This window comes from Trachypithecus francoisi, unplaced genomic scaffold, assembly GCF_009764315.1.
Source record: "Trachypithecus francoisi isolate TF-2019V2 unplaced genomic scaffold, Tfra_2.0 Lachesis_group17, whole genome shotgun sequence".
NCBI lineage: Eukaryota > Metazoa > Chordata > Mammalia > Primates > Cercopithecidae > Trachypithecus > Trachypithecus francoisi.
In genome coordinates, this window is record NW_022681462.1 from 87272550 (window position 1) to 87293561 (window position 21012).

A 21012-nucleotide genomic window follows, 5' to 3' on the forward strand; every position below is an offset into this window, starting at 1 on the left:
TTATTCCCATGCTTCCACAAGAGGTAACCACTACCCTGAATTTTGTATGCATAATTCCTTTGCTTTAAAAAATAGTTATCACATAGTAATGTATCTTTAAATAAAATACTGTATATATTTGCTTGTCCAATCAATTCCAAAAGTCTTACTGCTTGTTCCCTTGCCTCTCTGCATAACTACTGACCCTAGACTCCTATTTCATAGACTACTTTTCATTTTCCAAATAGGCCATGTACTTTTTGCTCTTAATATCTTATTTTTCACCATCAAATGCCCCCACGTTCAATCTCTGTCGAAATCCTGACTTTTTCATGGAGCTTAAATGCTCCCTTCCTATAAGATACCTCATCTGAACTCTTCAGCTTTAATATATCCCATTCTGTGTTACTTAGCACTTAAAGTTCTATTATTTTTAAACACTTATTTTACTCGGTCCTAAACCATAATTTCTTGCTGAGTGAAGAGGATGTGGGAAAGTTAGAAGGTGGGAACTCTACTTGCCTATTACCCTCTGTTTATGTCTCCTTTGCTGTTTTCAATTAGTACAGTTTGGATGACGTTTTGGCCTGGACTCAAGTGTTTTACAGTGAACTAAGGCCAAGTTTTACAGGCACATTTGGGTTAGAGCATTAAAGGGTGAGCAATGCTCACCTGAGGTTTTATAATAGTAAGGGTAAGCAGAGAAAAAGCCCAATGCAGAGGAGGATTCTCAGGAAAAGTGAGCTGAGGCTAAGTACCACACACTCTCTCTTGTGACCCATAGCTCTCCATTCACTGCAAAGCTTAGAGGATGAGGTTTGATCTTCTCAAGGGACAGGTCTTTTGCCAAAAAGTTGGGGGTATATCTGGTGCCCGACTTGACAATAAGAACTCTGAAGAAAGCAATCAAGTTGAATCCATCTTTGAATCCTTATACAACTTCAGGTATTTGTATTTATCAAACGCCTGCTAAATTTTTTGGATGTTAAAATGTCAGATGAGCTACACAACACAAATTCAAATGAGAGTTCTTCAATGGAAGTCCACATAAAAGACCCTTTCTCATGCTCCTCAGCACTGTATGCTACTTACCTGAGAGATATCCACTCATGCTTTTGTCAAGACTATTAAATTTTTGCCGATATTTTAATCTTGAAGGCTGAGGAACTGCCCACTCTGAGGTCCCAGTCTTGGGTGAGTTCCCTGAGAGTGAAGCAGTCGAGGAAGTTGAGCTATAAAAAAATTTATTTAAAATTTTTATGTTGCTAAATAAGATATATTTAATTAAACTTTGTAAGACCAAGGCATTAAGAATCTTATATACCAGGTGTCCCGAACCGTCGGGCCACAGACCTGTTAGAAGCCAGGCTGGACAGCAGGGCTCGGTGAGTGGCAGGTGAGTGAGCACCACTACCTGAGCTCCAGCTCCTGCCCAGTAAGCAGCAGCATTAGAGCCTCATAGGAGTGCGAATCCTATTGTGAATGGCACATGTGAGGGACCTAGGTTGGATGCTCCCTTTGAGAATCTAATGTCTGATGATCTGAGATGTAACAGTTTCATCCTAAAACCATTGCTTCAAGTCTGTGAAAAAACTGTCTTCCATGAAACCAGTCCCTGGTACCAAAAAGGTTGAGGACCGCTGTTATATACTATAATGGTGACTGCCTTTTTTGGGAGACAGAGCCTCCCTCTGTCACCGGCCTGGAGTGCAGTGGCACGATCCTGGGTCACTGCAACCTCCACCTCCCGGGTTCAAGCAATTCTCCTGCCTCAGCCTCCCGAGTAGCTGGGACTACAGGCACATGCCACCATGCCCGGCTACTTTTTGTGCATATTTTTAGTAGAGACAGGGTTTCATCATGTTGCCCAGGCTGGTCTTGAACTCCTGAGCTCACGCAATCCGCCCACCTCGGCCTCCCAAACTGCTGGGATTACAGGCGTGAGCCCCTGTGCCTGGCCAATGGTGACTGCTTTTGCATTTTACATATTTTTTTAATTTTAAGCAATTATCACTATTCTTAGTGAAGCAAAGACCATAAGAAATATAGAACTCCATGAGACTATCACATATAAAGAATCCGCTCTGTGCCAGACCTCATATTGTACTAAGGCCTTCACAAATATTTCTAAAATCCTCCCAACAAACTTAAAAAATATTACAGTCCCCATCTTTTAGATGGGTAAACTATGGCTCAGCAATGTTAAGAAAAAACAAGGTCACAGAATCAGTGAGTGTTCAAGCTGGGATATGAATGTTGTTCTTCTGGGTCAAATCTAACACTCTCCATACACTACCCTGAAGAGTATAATAGTGATTTATATGAAGGATAATTAATGTAATAAATACTAATGCATTTGTGCTTTGTAAAATTTAAAAGATACTGAATTAGTAGAATCTGCTCAAGAAAGAAATTAACAATGTACAATGAGTATGACACACCTTGGAAAATATACACATTTTTTAAAGGAAAAGTACACAGCTTTGGGCAAAAAAAAATAATTAAAATATAGAATATTTTTAGTTTACATGAAGTATTTTTTTCAAAACTAAAATGCCACAGATGCTTAATAATTCTAAAAATAAATAATTTATTTTATGTGAGTTGTAAGTAGTAAATTTACCTTAAGTATTTGTAGTTGGCCATTATAAAGTAAAACTTAGGTAAACTCAAAGCTTTAAAAAAATCATTTGCTAAATAAAAACTTCTTATTGAAAGAATACAAAGCTGTCAGAGTTAGGTAGTCATACCTACTAGATCCTAAATCAATCAGAGACTGCGCTTTCTGTATACTAGCACCTCCAAATCCTCCCATCATCAGACTGTAAGATGACCCATGAGGCAATGCTAAAAAAGAAAAAGAAGCAAAGTATAAAAGAAATTTGTATCTGTTCAAACATAAATATAATAGTTTCTTTCTTTACATGAAATAATGACTCATTAGAAACAAAGTACTCACTTGAAGAAGAATAAGGAATGGATAAAGGCTGAATGAGACTGGCGGTTCCATTTGGTAATGATGATGTGCTAACAGAAGGCACTAGGGGAGCGGGCATCATTAAGGGAGGAAGGTTGGTCCCTGAAGTCGCAGAGGACAATGATGTTATAGGTGCAGCTGGAGGCAATGGCTGAGGAATGGACAGATTGGGCATGCTTCCCATTCCTAAAGTCAAAAGAAAACACTTTTTCCAATGCTAGAAAATCAATTATAAAACACATGCAAAAAACAAGTTTACAGTACAGTGGGCAGAAAACGAAACACCACAGAGAAATTATCCTTCGACCCAGCAACGAGGGAGGTAAACTGCTGCTCTAATACTACTATTCTGATCTGTATGAACTAAGAAAATACCTAGTAAAGAGTTAAATATTCTCCTCTCTCATCATGAATAAAACTAAGCAGCCTTTTCCAATTGAATATGAGTATCCTCAAGGAAAGAATATATTACCAGATCCAACGAGGTGTTTGTGATAGGATGATACAGTGCTACTAAGTTACTTAATACAGACACACACACACACACACACACTCCCACACACACACCTACACACTCATACCCCCCCACACACACCCACACTCTCACACACACACACACACACTCCCTCTTCTCTCTCTCACACTCCCCCCAGACAAAAAGGTTGTAAGTAGTAGATACTTTATGAGATCCATTTATGCATATGCATTATTTGCAAGAAAGTGTGTCACATATTTTCCTTTTCTTGTAAGTAACATTCCTATGAATTCAAGGACAAGTCTTTAAAAGAACAAAGTGATGACTTATTCATTTATTAACTGCAGAATACTAATATATAAATATGGTCACACAATGATTTGGTATTTATCTCCAGAATTCACTACAATAGTGAAATAATTTTGTGGAGTTTGTTGTTTGTTTGAGATGGGGGTCTCACTATGTTGCCTGGACTAGAATGAAGTGGCTATTCACAGGTATGATCATAGCACGCTACAACCTCAAACTCCTAGACTCAAGCAATCCTATCCACAGCCTCCCACGCAGCCATAACTACAGGCACACACCCCTATAACCAGCTCTAGAATTCTATATTCTAAAATATGTAGTGAAGGAACATGTTTCAGATACACAGACATACCTAATTGAATGTTCCATTCAAAATGAGTGTTTCTCACATATAAGACATTGCCTGATCAAAATTAACAGAAAACATACCACCTGGTTATCGCTGATGAATATGTAAACCTATGAGCCCAAAGTCTGCAACTTTTGGCCCTAAATTTAGCTGGCTAATTAACCTTTAAAAAAAATTCAACTTACATAAAATTTTAAATTATCTCCCAAATCAAACCATTTCAAGTGAATTTAAAACTGCTCAAAATTTTTTCTATATTACTAATATATATATATAGAGAGAGGAAACTAAGACTAGTATTTGGAATTGGCTATACCTAGGGAGACCATATAATTTATCACCAACTAGGAGTTGTAAAAGGCGACACTAACTGGACCAGGTGCCAGGACAAAAGGCACAAATTAGAACTGTCCCTAGAAAACTGGAACACATGGATCCCCTACCTGTGACAGTGAATTTAATATTTATTATCTCTAAAATGAAAATTAACTTGGAATCTGGGGATTGTCATTTTGTGCTAACAAATCCTTTTCTAATACTCAAATACGTCTAGGGATAAACTTTAAGTAGCAAATACAGGTATTTAAATTAATACACACTTACCAAAACGAGCAGAAATTAATGGAGAAAACATAGGGGGTTGCTTCATAATGGGAGGGAGAACCACAGGCAACTGTTGGCCTTGAAGCTTCAGTTTGATGAGTTTCATAGCTATGGAGAACTCCTGCTGATCCATCTTCCCATCCTTGTTTAGGTCTGATAAAGCCCTAAAAGGAGCATGAGGTAGGTAGATTGGTATGTGGGGTGGTGGTGGGAAAACTAACGTTATTTTGGAGGTTGACAAAGTAAAAACGATGATATGGCATTCACGTGTGCATCATCACTAAATTTAAAATACCTAATATGTAAAATATGTAATAACAAAAAGATAAAACCTACACATGAAGAAATACTGACCAGAGATAACAACTAATAAAACACTGACTGTCTATACAGAATATAGAGACCTTTGGGCTGAATTCCACCAGTTTAGGTATAAAAAAAATTCAAGAGTATAATACTTCAAATTTAATTTATTCATTTGTCCAAATATTTATTGAATACTTGCTATGTGCCTCGTACTCTGCCAGGCATGAGAATATTCCAAGTGGAAAGACGGGGTAGGGGTTGTTACCTATTGTAAACGTTTTTAAAAAAACATATTATGGAGAATAGTTTCTTCAAAGAAGGAGCATGGGAAGCGAGGACTAATTTGGGGTTTATATATTATGATATAAATGAAACTACAAAATAACAGAGGATTTTGAGATTCTGCCAAACTACAAGGGAATTTTTCTCAATGACAATGTATATATCTTCCCTTAGAAAATTCTAATGAAATTAGAAATTAGAGAACTATTTCTAATTAATGAAAGTAATCTAGTTTATCTAAATTAATGAAATCAGAAATTAGAGAATTATTTTCAATCATTTTATTTGCTCAATAAAATTTATTCTCCAAAAAACTGAAGAAATTTTTTTTTTTTTTTTTTTTTTTTTAAGAGACAGAGTCTCATTCTGTCATCCAGGCTAGGGTGCAGTGACACAATCATAGTTCTCTTAAGCACTGAATTCCTGGGCTCAAGCAATCCTTCCATCTTGGCCTCCCTGAGGAGCTGGGACTAGAGTCGTGGGCCACCACGCCCAGCTAATTTTTGTTTTAATTTTCTGTAGAGACAGGGTTCTCACTATGTTGCCCAGGCTGGCCTCAAGCAATCTTCCTACCTCAGACTCCCAAAGGGCCGGCAGAAATATTCTTAATAACCAATAGAATGCAACTAAAAACAATTTTATGTTAATACTATATTACAAAAAAAAATACTATCAGAAAATTAGGTTCATCTACAAAAGAAAACACTTTACCATATTTCAGCTAAAACGGGGGCCGGTAGACCTGATTGTAGGAAAAAATTACGTGCTTGATCACCTGAAAGTAATAAAAACAAAACCCAAGCAGTACATTAGTAAATGAAATTATTCCAATGCTTCTGAATAATCATGAATATATGTTAATGATTTATAATTTTAATACCAATCATTAAATAATGTAAAAGAAACACAAATAAAAATTATTTACATAACTTTAATAAGACAGATTTTTAAAACAAAAGTCACATCTGCATTTCTATTGTATATTAATCAGTGATTAAAGATTATTCATCTTAGTTTTTCCACAATTGGGATCTTCCTTAAAAATACTTCCACTTAGTAAAATTTATATTTAAAAACACTATTCCCTAAAAGAGTTTCAATATAAAAAGTACCAGGTGTTAGGAGACAGTCCTACTGGAGTTTCTTCACACTCCTATGTGTCTCGCTTCGTATACCAATAATGTAAGACCCTAACTGCTCTCTGTCTGGGTCACTTCTCAGAATTGGGTTCGTAATGAGCAGTCTTAAGCAATCAGGTAATGTCTCCCACTGAGACAAGGGACAAACTTGCTTTACCGCTTGCTACAAAAGGGTGGGTTCCCCAAATTCAGTGTTCCTCTCCTGTAACACAGCATATGTAGCATTCTTCTAGGCTCTCTGCATTGTCTCTGTGGGACTTAGGGAACACTAAAGGAAACAGAAAGATAGATGCCAATGCTGATTTTGCTAGTTATGCTGTTAGTCATAAGGTTCTTTGTCTTTGACTCAGGAATCTTGGGTCTTCCCCCAGTAACGGACAAAGTTATTAACCTGTAAGCAGGGTAATCAAATCCTGATACCAGGTAAGGTAATTACTATCATAGCAGTACAAATGACATGGTTAAGTAGATGGATTCCAAAGTCAGGCCGAATGGTTTCAAAGCCCAGATTAACACTAACCATCTTTGTAACCTTAGGCAGTTACACAACATCTGTTAGTCTCAGTTTCACTATTTGTAAATATAGACAATAATACTGCCTACTTTATAGGGTTGTTGTAAAGGTTAAATAAAATAATGCACTTAGCATAGCATCTGGTATATAGTAAAAATTCAATAAATATCACTGTTCTCATAGTTACTACTACTGTATGTAAAGCACTAAGTTACTTTGGCACAGAAAAAAAAGTTTAATTAATAGAAAAAAATTTCAAAGGCAGACCTAAATTAATCCTATTTTGGCTCTGGTGGTCTTTCTGCAAAACAAGGGCTAGCATCAACAATCAGTGCTTGGTATAGCCTCAAAGACAGAGGGCTAGGATTAGGAAAACAGATTCCAAAACAAAAAGTCTAGATTTTCCATGAAATGAATCTAAGAAATAAACTGAAAACTTTCTAGATATAATGTCAAACTGTGAAACTAGACAATTACACAGAAATTCTTGACTGTCATTTGGGATTCAGGAAAAATCTTCCATATCCCAAATTCAAAACAACAAATTAAGACAGTTCCAGGAAAAATAAGAAAGTTACCATTTCTTTAATTTCTAGAATTCTGACTGATATGAATTTTATCGTTTATTAACACAAATTTGATGGCAGTCAAATTAAAACTAATTCTTAGATATCACATAAGGACCATAATTCACAAATAAAATTATAAACACAAACCTGTTATGTAACCTCCTGAAGGTTTGAGGTTATCAAACTGCCTGTCATGCTTAGTACGTTCTTCAGAGGTAATAGCCCACATGTTTGGTCCTCCTGAAACATAAGTAGAATAAACTACAGTGTATACATGAGAATGCTCAAAATACAATTCTAAAATGTAAACAGAAAACACAAATGTTCACTTTATGACAGTATTTAATATTTGAGTGACACAAAGAGTAAAGCTGTATCATAACCATACATAGCACAGCCCTAAGGCTTTTCACTCATTCGCTCAGTTAACGTCTATTGAACAAGTGCTATATAACACTCACTGGAAATGGGCATCAAGCTAAACACTGGCAATAAAAAGATGAAGAAAATATTCCCATCCTCAAGGAATTCATGCTCTAGAAAACTAACAGTACTTACAGTATTCACCTGTGAAGAATCCTAAGCGGAAATACATACTGACATAGTTTAGCCCTGTGTCCCCACCAGAACCTCATCTCGAATTGTAGTCCCCACATGTCAGAGGAGAGGCCTGGTGGGAGATGACTGGATCATGGGGTGGATTTCTCCCCCGTTGTTCTTGTGATAGTGAGTGAGTTCCTCACGACAGCTGATGGTTTTAAACTGTGGCACTTCCCCCCTTGCTGCTTCTCTCTCTCTGCTGCTGCCACATTAAGATGTGCTTTGCTTCCCCTTCGCCTTCTACCTTAAGTTTCCTAAGGCCTCTCCAGCCATGTGGAACTGTGAGTCAATTAAACCCTTTTTTTCATAAATTACTCAGTCTCAGGTAGTTCTTTATAGCAGTGTGAAAACAGACTAATACAGATACCAAAATAGCTGTGCCAATTCTGAGTTAGAAGCACCAAGGATGAGATGACAGGAAAGAGAACACTGAGGCAGAGCCTTGAAGCTTAGTTTGAATTTTGCTACGTGAAGAGGAGGGATAAGAACATTTCACACCGTAAGGGCACAGCATGAGGAAGTCAAGGCTTGTGCAAGGTGCTGTTAAGTGCACTGAGCAGACTAATAACTAGAGTTAGCAATAATAAACAGGTAGGGTGGAATTAACTGTAAAAAGGTCTTAAATACCATCTTCAAGAGCCTGACCCATATCCTGGAAGTTATAGGCTAAGGGGTGGGGGATCACAGGAGATATACAGACCTATTGTGAAATTTCAGGATTCTACTCTGACCACTCCTGCACATGATGCATCTTTCTAGCCCCTAACGACAACTGCAGGCAGGCTTGGTTCATAAACCCTCCAGCTGGGCCACTGAGGTAAAATGGGACCTAGAGCAGGAATTCCCAACTCCCGGGCCATGGACTGGTACTGTCTGTGGCCTGTTAGGAACCTGGTCACACAGAAGGAGGTGAGCGGTGGGCAAGTGAGCATTACCACCTGAGCGGCACCTCCTGTCAGATCAGTGGCAGCATTAGATTCTCATACAAGTGCCAACCCTATTGTGAACTGTGCGTGTGAGGGATCTGGGTTGCATGCTCATTATGAGAATCTAATGCCTAATGATCTGCGGTGGAACATTTTCATCCTAAAACCACCCCTCTCCCACTATCCTACCCCAAATCTGTAGAAAAATTGTCTTCCACGAAACTGGTCCCTGGTGCCAAAAAGACTGGGAACCAGTGATCTAGAGGATTCAAAGTTAATTTTGGTTAGGGTTTATGAAAATGTCCCTCTTACATCTAACTCTTCTGGATCACTAGGAAATGGTAAAGTTATAGCTCTGAAATAAGAAACCAAGGTTTAATAGCAGTAGACAGCAACAACAAGGCACCTGAGGAAGAAACGCCTTAGACCCCAGGAGGTATGGTATTAAGAGAGGAATTAATGATCTTTTCTCTTGTAGAACTGCCCCTGTACCCTTCTCCAGGAAAAAATGCCTTGGTATGGCTCTCCTAAATTGTAGGAAGCACCTTATGAGTCTGCCATTCCCCATCAGAAGCCTTATCAAGAGTCTATCAGGAACATCAGGAAAGACCCCAGCAAATGCACCTCCCATCCATATCACTTCCAGAGGTCTTTCCCCAACCCCAATCTCAGTAATGGATGAATTCCACCCAGCTGATGGTGAGGACAAACAAAACAAGTGGGACTAATTCAGGCAATCCCTCCAAAAACAAGGACTAGACTCAATTACTCAAACTGCACTGGAAACCCTCAGACTTGCCAGTCATCCAGGAAGCTATGTTAGAGGCACTGTCAACCTGTGCCCCTCTTCTGATGTAGGTCCCACGGCAGTGGGAGTTGCAGGGGGAATAAGTGTAAACATTTTCTTTCCAAGCATAACCCATGCGCACCCTTGATCTTCTACTTCTTCTGTGGAAACCATGCATTAACTTGCCTTCCTCCAAAAACACAATAATGTACATGAACAGATCTTCAAGTGTTTAAAAAAACACTTTCTCAGTCCTGGAAGGCATTCAGGTCAGCCTCAACTCACTGGTCAGGGCTGTTAGAGATTTACTCTAGATTTTCTTTTTTGCAGGCCAAGACAAAGTGTGTGCAATTATGAATACAATCTGTTGTACCCAGATTACTGATTCAGGCCAGGTAGAAAAGTTAAAATAAAACTTAAGGAGAGGTTGGACGTGGTGGTGCACACCTAATCCCAGTATTTCGGGAGGCTGAGGCAGGACGATCCCTTCAGCTCAGGAGTTTGAGACCAGCCTGGGCAACATAGTGAGACCCCATCTCTACATAAAACTTAAAAAATTAGCCAGGGGTGGTGGCTCACACCTGTAATCACAGCTACTTGGGAGGCTGAGGTAGAAGGACTGCTTGAGCCCAGGAGATTGAGGCTGCAGTGAGCAGTGATCACACCACTGGGTGACAGAACAAGACCCTGTCTCAACAACAACAAAAAACAATAAAAACAACAACAAAAACACATTGTTTTTTAAGGAGAAAGCCACCTGGTTTTCTAAGAGAGACACTGATGATTTATAGGATTTGTTTAGCTGGGACCCTGCAGAGCACAGCTGAGAACGTTGCAGGCTGAGACTAACCTGCTGCTTGGAGTCCTGTTGATTAGTCTGAATCAAATGCTGCATAAAATAAATTAGACCTAGTCCCAGCCCCTGTTCTGTCAGATTAATCAGAGTGGTCAACTTAGTTGTATGTGTACTCATGAGAAAATTTGCTAGAAGTCAAGATAATGGAGAAACAAGGGAGAGGAACTCTTGGGAGACAATTCTCCATGAGTTTCTCATGTTTCTGTACATCTTCTAAACAAAAGGATTGGTAGCTTTTGTTCCAGACTCTCTTTGAGGATGTCTGCATTGCAAATACAGGGGTTTCTTCCTGAGCTTGGGATTAGCTTTTTGTTGTCCACTCTTCCCATGTGGTTATACCAGCTCTCTAAGGAGGTTTCTGTAAAGTTCTGCACATTCAACATGACTAATCACCATCTATACTTCTGACTACCTTTTCAATTTATTCTATTTCTGCCAATAAGGAACCAAATATGTTTAGGTATATAAACTCATACATAATTCCTGTTTGTATTGTATAAAAATCTGCCTTACAATTTCCCAGGAATGTATATCATTGAAAAGTAGGTGCTCACTATAATTTTTAACACTAATATGGATTCAACAAATTATTCTTAGTCCTAAATGACTGGATTAAAAAATCTATAAATATCCTCTCTTAAAGAGAAGTTTTAAGATTATAGTTAAAAATAAAGAAACAGATGTACTGAAGAACTAAGGACCTAAAATAGCTAAACCTACACACTTTCTAAATAAAGAAATACCACATATGTAGTAAAAATCCTACTTGGTTTATCAGTTTATCAGAAAATAAAATAAACCTGTCAGGATTCCTGTCACTAGGAAGGCAAGTAGTGTAGCCACAGAACTGATTTTCTATTATATGACTTCGGAAAAATGATGATGCTGATTTTAAAAACAACAAAAATGACAACAACAAAGGATGACAAAGATGGAAGCAGCCCACCTTTACTGAACCCTGACTACTGTCAGGGATTTTATATGCAGTAACTCACTAAGCCCCTAGCATTAACCTATAAATTAAAGTACTATTATTATTCTCATTTTATAGGTAAGGAAATCGAAAACCCATGGTGATAAAGTAACTTGCTCAAGGTCATACAGTAAGTGACAGAGCTGAGATTAGAACCTGGGTAGCCTGACTCCAGAGCCTGCATGCTGAACTCTGCACTATACTATGTCCCAACATATATGGATAAGATGCTCATGTTCTTTGTAATTCAGATGCCACCTCTATAAACTAGGAATATTATGTAACTCCACAGGCCTGTTGTAAAGATTACATGTAATATACCTCCATTATAACTAACACTTAATGAAACTCACCGTGTGTCAGGTACTGTTCTAAGAGCTTTACATGTATTGCTTCAAGTAAGTCTCATAAGAATCCCATGAAGTAACTATTGCTATCACTGTTTTTCAGAGAAGGAAACAGTGGTACAGAGATATTAAATAATTTGCCCAAGGTAATAAAATTGGTAAGTGTTGAAGGCAAGACTAGAGTCTACTCAGGCTTAATTAAGAGTCTTAAACTATCTATCTTGTTGGTAATTAAAAAGAAATACACTCACAAATATATTGTCCATTGATTACCAACAAGATGAGAAGATAATTCAAGGTGGAAAACAGTCCTTTCAGAAAATGGTGCTGAAAGAACTGGATATCCATATGAAAAAAACAACAAAAGAACCTCAACCTTCCAGCATATATATGAATTAACTCTCAGTGAATCACAGAACTAGATATAAAACTTCTTGAAGAAAATATGGAAGAAAATGTTTATGATTTTGGATTATGCAATGACTCTTTGGAACACAAAAGGCAAAAATCATTAAAATATTTTGACAAACTGGACTTCATAAAAATCTAAAATTTCCACTCTGTTAAAGGACGTTCTTAAGGAAAAGACAAACTACAGACTGAGAGAAAACATTTGCAAAACATATTCAATAAATATAGGTCAGCATATATATAGAACCATTCAACTCAAAAATTAGAAAATAATCCCTCCTCCAAAGAAAAGGAACAAAAGATTTGAACAGACACATCAAAGATAAACAGATGGCAAATAAGCATGTGACAAGATGCTCAATATCACTATCATCAGGGAAATGTAAATTAAAGCCACAAAAGGTATCATTACATGTCTATTAGCATGTCTGAAAATTTAAAAACAAATTAAAAAAAAAATACAGAGTGCTGATAAAGATGCCAAACAACTGCAACTTATATGCTGGTGGGAAAGCAAATGTGACAGTCACTTTGGAAAACAGTTTGGAAATTTCTTGTGAAGTTAAATATATATTTCCACATGACCCAACAATAGACTCTTGAGTATTAACAAAAGACTCTCGGGTAAATACCCAAGAGAAATAAAGACCTATTTCCACATAAAAACCTGTTCTCTGATGGTTATAGCAGATTTAGTCATAATCACTAAAACCTGGAAATAACCCAAATGTTCTGCACCTGAATGGCTGAACAGATAAATAAATTGTGGTACACATTTATACAATGGAATACTACTCAGCAGTAAACAGGAGAAATGCATGCAACATTATGAATGAATCACAAACATATTTTGCTAAGTGACAGAAGCCAGATGCCAAAGGCTACATATTGTATATTCCATTTATATGACATTCTGGAAAAGGCGGAATTGTAAGGACAGAAATCTGATTAGTGGTTGCCAATAATACGTGGCTAAAGGTGGAGGTATAAGGGTACAGAGAATTTTTAGGTGATGCAAATGTTTTATATCCTAATTTATATGACTAAACACAGTTTTAGAAACTCATCAAACTGTATTACTTTAAAAGGGTGAATTATACCCCCAATAAACCCAACTTTAAAATAAACTAAAACAAAAATATAAAGTATCTAATACATGCCTGCCATATGAAGAGTGCTCCATAAATTAGTTTCCTTATTCAACCCAATCCCAGGGAACAATATAATTAAAAAGAAGTCAGAGCATTCAAATCTTTCTCAGGGAATAGCCTGAAACTAAGGCTCTTTAGTTAGAAACCTTAAGACTATTTTAAGTCTGAAGAGTTTGGTTAGGAAGGCTTAAAAGCTGCCCTAACATATATGGGTATATATCCCCAGGCAGTGATAGACTCCACTGCTGTCTTAAGACAAAACAGAGTTCTGCTGCATCACCAGTGCTCATCACAATATGATGCTGTCTTATATATACTACTATCTCCTCATATTTCTTTGGCCACGTGTTTTCACAGGGGCTAACTCACCCCATCTGTTTATGTTTACTGCTTAGTTCCTCGTGTCTCCAATCAGTAATCTTGACACCTTCATATTCATTCATTCAGTAAACATTTATGGGGTACGAAGATGAATAAAATGAACCACTTGGCTGGGCACTCGGAAGGCTGAGGCAGGGGATCACTTGAGCCCAGGAGTTGAGACCAGCCTGGCCAACACAGTGAGACCCCATGTCTAAAAAAATTTTTTTTAAGTAGATGGTAATGGTGGCACATGTCTGTAGTCCCAGTTACTCTGGAGACTGAGGCAGAAGGAATTGCTTGAGCCTGGGAGGTTGAGATTGCAGCGAGCAACGTTCATGCCACTGTACTCCAGGGTGGGTTGACAGAGCAAGACTCTGTCTCAAAAAACAAAGAACAAAAAAAAAAAAACACCTTAAAGGAACTCACAGACTCTAATATTTTAAAGAGACTCCATCAGCCAAGAAAATCACACACAACAATCATGGTTACATATTATCATGATTAACGTAACCAAGAGAATAAAAATATTCAAGGCATTTTAACAAGAAATAATTTTTTAGTAGTGTTCAAATAATCTTTTAAAAACTTAATCATATTAAAACATAAAGTATTAATGCACCAAGAATTTTCTAGGAACAAAAAGATAACACTGGTCAGGTGTGATAGCTCATGCCTGTAATCCAAGCATTTTGGGAGGCTAAGGTGGGAGGACTACTTGAGCTCAAGAGTTCAAGACCAGCTTGGGCAACATAGTGAGACTCCCATCTCTACAGAAAATTTAAAAACTAGCTGGGTGTGGTGGCTCATGCCTGTGGTCCCAGCTACTCAGGAGGCAGAGGCAGAAGGATTGCTTGAATCTAGCAAGTCAGGGCTGCAGTGAGCTGTGTTCATACCACTACACTCCAACCTGGACAACAGAGTGGAGACTCTGTCTCAAAAAACAAAACACTGAAATAAGAAAACTGGGCAATACATGTAATTCAAAGCCAATTTTAAAATAGTTAATTCAATCCTGGCTTTCTTATTTAGATATATCAAGTAACAGAACGCTTTGACAAGGCAAAAGTTTGTTACTTTGAATTTCAAGTAAAAATCTCGCAATCTTAGTCTATATTTATCTGTAGATAATCTCTTCAGTAGAAGAGGCAGAAAAATCTAAGTTTGGGGGTTGATGTCTAATATTTCCCTAAAAAGCTAACAAACTTTTACAATATCTAATAATCATGTTAGAAATACATTAAAATTCTATCCACTTCCCCCAACTCATCACTGATATTGAAAATACGGGATTTTCATAAACATTTCTGTTGCTTATTCACATCTCACCTGCTGGCTCTTTCAAACAAGTTCTTATAGTCAGTGAAGAAAAAAAATTTCACATTAACAGAACATCTACTATAGGCTAGATCTCCTCCAGTAAGTAGTCTCATCTCTGTTTTTACACACACACACACACACATATATATACACACACACACATGCACACATACACACATATACATTCACACAGAGGCATACTTACAGACAACTCCCAATAGCAATGGGCATCAAAAACATTTAACAATCTATGTCAGGATTACTAGAGGAGCAAAGTTTTGTACTATACATGAATGCTGCTCTCCAGTAACATCTTAAACCCTGAACTGAACTTAAATTAGATATGTCTAAGTTATCATCAGTCTTACTTAGGTAGGAAGGTACCACAGTCTACATATGCAATTAATTATTCAGAAGTTTAAAAAAAATTACTATCTGTATGCCTATATAGCACTTCTAAATGCATTTTCCAATATTTTAGATGAATTGTTCACATAATCATTCTTTTGTTATTGAATATTTCACTTGTTCTCAATGTTATATTTTATATAATGCAATGAACTGCAAAGTAGATATATAAATGTTTATGGAATGGAAGAAGCAGAATAAAGAAGGACCGGGACTGTACCACTTTATGTTCATTTTGCTTATAAACCTGATTAATATGTTGCCTGAAGTCTACAATTCAACTGTTTAGTGCAAATTCCTTTGTATGGGGCATAAAAATCCTCAAACTTGAGTAGAGTATGTTACTACTACAATTACTGCCCTACTTTTAAACTTACATGTATCACTCATTATGGAAAAATTATTTAATTATTAAAAATTATCTGTGGCATCAATCTTTATAATCCCACACCATTTTCCCAATAGAAGCAATACTCACATTAATCTTTAAATAATAGGTTGAAAAGGTAAAACAAGAAACAATAAAATCTTTACTTCAAGTCTATCCTTAAATGACACAGGGTCTTATCACGCATTAGAATTTGATTCTACTTTTTATACAAATAATTCACTTCTCCAAGATTTTCCTAAATCCTGAGGCATAAAACTTTAGATATACAACATGTAGTTCTGTTATTAATGTAATGATTTGGTCCTATGTCTGAAAACAAGTTTAAAAACCAACTGATTAACACTAGATGGTAATATCAAAACAGAATTGCTTCATGAAGATGGTGGAATGGTGACTCTTCCCTCCTTTTTTTTAATGCTCTTTAATATTACTGTTTTCAATTTAAATAATAATGAATTATTGAGCTTATTCTCTATTTCCTGATACTTATCTACAATTAGCTAATACAATTTACCATAAAATTAAGAACTCAGTATCTAGATTTCTTTAGCAATTTAAAAATATAATGCATTTTTTTCAATTAATTATAAATGACAAACACAGTAACTTAATACCTATTAAGGGTAGTTAATTAGTATTTGGAAAAAGAATTAAAGCTACAATCAGAACAAAACTTTAAAAACTTTTCATTATTGAAATTAGTAAGCATTTTCTTTTTCCTTTTCTTTTTTTTTGTTTTTGAGACGGAGTCTCACTCTTTCCCAGGCTCACTGCAACCGCCACCTCCCAGGTAGTTCAAGTGATTCTCCTGCCTCAACCTCCCAAGTAGGTGGGATTATAGGTGCCCAAGACCATGCTCAGCTAGTTTTTGTATTTTTAGTAGAGATGGGGTTTCACCGTGTTGACCAGGCTGGTCTTGAACTCCTGACCTCAAGTGATCTGCCTGTCTCAGACTCACAAAGGACTGGAATTACAGGCATGAGCCACTGCACCCAGCCAGCACTTTCTTTTAAAATGTTTCATATTAAACAATTACGTATGCAGGCATACGTAATCTTATCTAAAGGGAAAACGTAATCTTACATAAATATTACTAAGTTAATCTTTATTGGCTTCATCGGTTTACGATCATCTTATGCTATCAAAATACCTTTAATATTCACCTTACAGCACTCTGCTTTTTGTCATCCAGTTTTATGGATCAAATACAATATACCTTTTGGTTATTCCTAACTGCTCAACGGCAAACACACATTCCAGAATATAGTCATGGGATTTACGACATAATATTCTTACAGAAGGTACACGCAGTGTTCCAAAATATTTTCAACAAGAATACTTCAAGTTTTGTATTTATAAGCTTAAGGAAAATTATCTACATGAATATTTTAAACCTCTACCAAAAACAAAAAATTCATAACCTCATCCTGCCACAAGCACAAAGCTGCTTACCATTCATAGCTGTGGGAAACTGAGCCATCATGGTCCTGAGTTTTCCTTGCTAGCTCTCGGCCATCTGCAACATAAAAATATTGTGCCGTTGGTAATACAACAAGGGCAGATCACAGCTTAGTGCACCCGCTAAGCAGTAGGAATGTCTGTCCCCTTCAGCTCACACTTCCAACAGAAAACAATGCAGAGCTTCTGCTGCTGCTGAACAGGCAGAATTTACATTTGAGGAAGGCTAAGAGATTCTGTTGGGTAATCATGCTGCCTTAATACAGAAAAACAGTCACATATTCAATAGCAGATACTGAATAAAGAAACCCTTGGCATGAACCAACATTCTTGTAGAAATTAATTTGGGAGAGAAGAAAATAAATCAACTGTATAAACTAAGTATGTAAAAATAACATGGAAATCCCTTTTTTTTTTGAAACAGTCTCACTCTGTCACCCATGCTGGAGGGCAGTGGTGCAATCTCAGCTCACTGCAACCTCTGCCTCCTGGGTTCAAGCAATTCTCATACCTTGGCCACCTGAGTAGCTGGGACTACAGGAATGCTCCACCATGTCTGGCTAATTTTTGTGTTTTTAGTAGGGACAGGGTTTTGCCAGGTTGACCAGAATGGTCTCAAACTCCTGGCCTCAAGTGACCCGCCCACGTCAGCCTCCCAAAGTGCTGAGATTACAGGTGTGAGCCACTGCACCCAGCCCATACTATCATTTTTTAAAAACTCCCAAACAAGAAAATTATTCAAAATAAATGTAGCACAGCTGTTTAAGTGAGCTCAAGGGGTTTATAAAATAGTCTAAAAGTAATTACTAAAACACACACATAATTATTAAAATACATATATAACATAACTAAATGTGTTTGTCAAGAACTCTAAGAGAAGGGACTTTGGAAATTCACAGCTCTGGATTCAAACCCAGCTCTGCTATTCTCCCAACTGTGACCATGGAAAAGTTATTTAACCTTTTTTGAGACTCAGATTACTCATCTATAAAAAATACTTTGCAGAAGTATTTTTTACAGTGTTAAACATAATCCATTAAACCGCCTGCCACACAGGGTGTTCAACAAATGGCTGCTATTTTGCAAACATCCAGAAAAGGAGAGTGCAATATCATTTTGAACCCTGAATTCATTATTCAGCTGTCAATAAATTCAAAATTTGTTCCATGAATATTTTTGTGGGTTTTCTTTTTTTTTCTTGAGACGGAGTCTTGCTCTGTCGCCTAGGCTGGAGTGCAGTGGCACAATCTCGCCTCACTGCAACCTCACCTCCCAGGTTCAAGCAATTCTCCAGCCTCAGCCTCCTGAGTAGCTGGGTCTACAGGCGCACATCACCATATGCCCAGCTAATTTTTGTTTGTTTGTTTGTTTGTTTGTTTGTTTTAGTAGAGCCAAGGTTTTACTATGTTGGCCAGGCTAGTCTTGAACTCCTAAGCTCAAGTGATTTGCTTCCCTCAGCCACCCAAAGTGTTGGGATTACAGGCCACTGCGTCCAGCCTGTTCCACAAATTTTGAGAATAGGACCAGTTAGGAAGTGAAGGCCTAGCAAATTTACCGCAATGCACTTAGTAATTAAAACCATGGATCATAATATTGCAGGAAAACCCTACTATATTAAAAGATCATGCTGCATCTCATATATTTACCCAAATCTTTTAAATATTTATATTTTTAGAAGCCTAAGAAAAATATTTGCACAGCCATTTTAAACAAAGAAGGCATTAAGTGGTATATACATCGTGGTCAACGTTTGTCATCCTTTTATAGCTAGCTTAAAAATGAACACAGAAGGAAGTCCCATAAATCAAGTTATGACTACAACTTCCTCAAATACAGAAATACTGCAAACAAATATAACATTTTTACTTCTTCAATTTTAAATCATAAGTAATGTTAACTCAAAATAAGCTATATGCCTGAAAACAATCTATCTACTTAACAGATAAGCAGTAGCAAGGGCCTTTATCAGTTTTCTGTGGCTGAGACCATTTTAAAACGTGGGAGAAAACCCACTATTGCAAATAATGCATTTTCTAACTCTGCATAATAGCATGTGAATTACTAAAGATGGCTCTAACAACAGAAAAACCAATGAAGAATGGGATGCCATGGACACAAGACCTCAATTAGTTGGGATCTAGGTCTAAAACTTACAAATCATCTGTCTAGAACCATTTGTTGGTCATCACGTATTCTGTGAATACAAAGGAAGGCCAAATAGAGAGCAGTATGAAGAAGAAGAGGCAGGAACGAACCCCGGACTGACCAAAGCCTGCACGCCACTGCACCCTGGGCCAAGCGCTTACCTCCCACTACCGTCGCCACCACCATGCCCAAGAGAAAGGGTAAGGGGATGCTAAAGGAGATAAAGATGAGGTGAAGAACGAACCACAGAGAAGATCCATGAGGTTGTCTGCTAAACCTGCTCCTCCAAAGTCAGAGCCCAAGCCTGAAAAGACCCCAGCAAAGAAGGGAGAGAAAGTATCCAAAGGGAAAAAGGGGAAAGCTGATGCTGGCAAGGAGGGGAATAACCTTGCAGAAAATGGAGATGCCGGCCGGGCGCGGTGGCTCAAGCCTGTAATCCCAGCACTTTGGGAGGCCGAGACGGGCAGATCACGAGGTCAGGAGATCGAGACCATCCTGGCTAATACAGTGAAACCCCGTCTCTACTAAAAAATACAAAAAACTAGCCGGGCGAGGTGGCGGGCGCCTGTAGTCCCAGCTACTCGGGAGGCTGAGGTAGGAGAATGGCGTGAACCCGGGAGGCGGAGCTTGCAGTGAGCTGAGATCCCGCCACTGCACTCCAGTCTGGGCAACAGAAAGCTGAAAGTGTTGGAGATGACAAATTAAGTGTGTGCATTTTTTATAACTGTGTGCTTCTGGTGACTGTACAGTTTGAAATACTACTTTTTATCAAGTTTATAAAAATGCAGAATTTTGTTTTACTTTTTTTTTTTTTGAGATGAATTCTCACTCTGTCGCCCAGGCTGGAGTGCAGTGACGTGATCTTGGTTCACTGCAACCTCCACCTCCTGGGTTCAAACGATTCTCCTGCCTCAGCCTCCTGAGTAGCTGGGATTATAGGCAGGCACCACCACGGCCAGCTAACTTTTATATTTTTAGTAGAGATGGGGTTTCACCGTGTTGCTCAGGCTTGTCTCGAACTCCTGACCTCGGGTGATCCACCTGCCTCGGCCTCCCAAAGTGCTGAGATTACAGGTGTGAGCCTCTGCGCCTGGCCACTTTTTTTTTTTTTTTTTTTGGTAGAGTTTGGCTCTTGTTGCCCAAGCTGGAGTGCAATGGTACAATCTCAGCTCACTGCAACCTCCGCCTCCCAGGTTCAAGCAAGTCTCCTACCTCAGCCTCTCAAGTAGCTGGGATTACAGGTGCGTATCATCACACCCGGCTAATTTTTTGTATTTTTAGTAGAAATGGGGTTTCCCTATGTTAGCCAGGATGGTCTCAAACTCCTGACCTCAGGTGATCCACCTGCCTCAGCCTGCCAAAGTGTTGGGATTACAG

The 21012-nt window shown here is 37.9% G+C and overlaps 1 protein-coding gene across 8 annotated transcripts in view; it reads right to left on the reverse strand.

Moving 5' to 3' along the window:
• The window catches only part of ITSN2 (intersectin 2), a 162195-nt gene that overhangs the window by 110791 nt on the left and 30392 nt on the right, over positions 1-21012 (reverse strand). For 6 of the 8 annotated variants that reach the window (XR_004428488.1, XM_033176418.1, XM_033176421.1 and 3 more), the window contains exons 2-8: positions 17485-17548; positions 7650-7742; positions 5992-6055; positions 4693-4856; positions 2939-3142; positions 2730-2826; positions 1072-1211 (exon numbers count right to left, since the gene is read on the reverse strand). Coding sequence is in view for 7 of the 8 variants with exons in the window: in XM_033176418.1 (XP_033032309.1) it covers positions 1072-1211; positions 2730-2826; positions 2939-3142; positions 4693-4856; positions 5992-6055; positions 7650-7742; positions 17485-17515 (793 nt within the window). In the remaining variant the exon portion in view is untranslated. Of the gene's footprint in view, positions 1-1071; positions 1212-2729; positions 2827-2938; positions 3143-4692; positions 4857-5991; positions 6056-7649; positions 7743-17484; positions 17549-21012 lie in introns of those variants that run through there. The other 2 variants (XM_033176417.1, XM_033176419.1) reach the window with 2 other exon arrangements.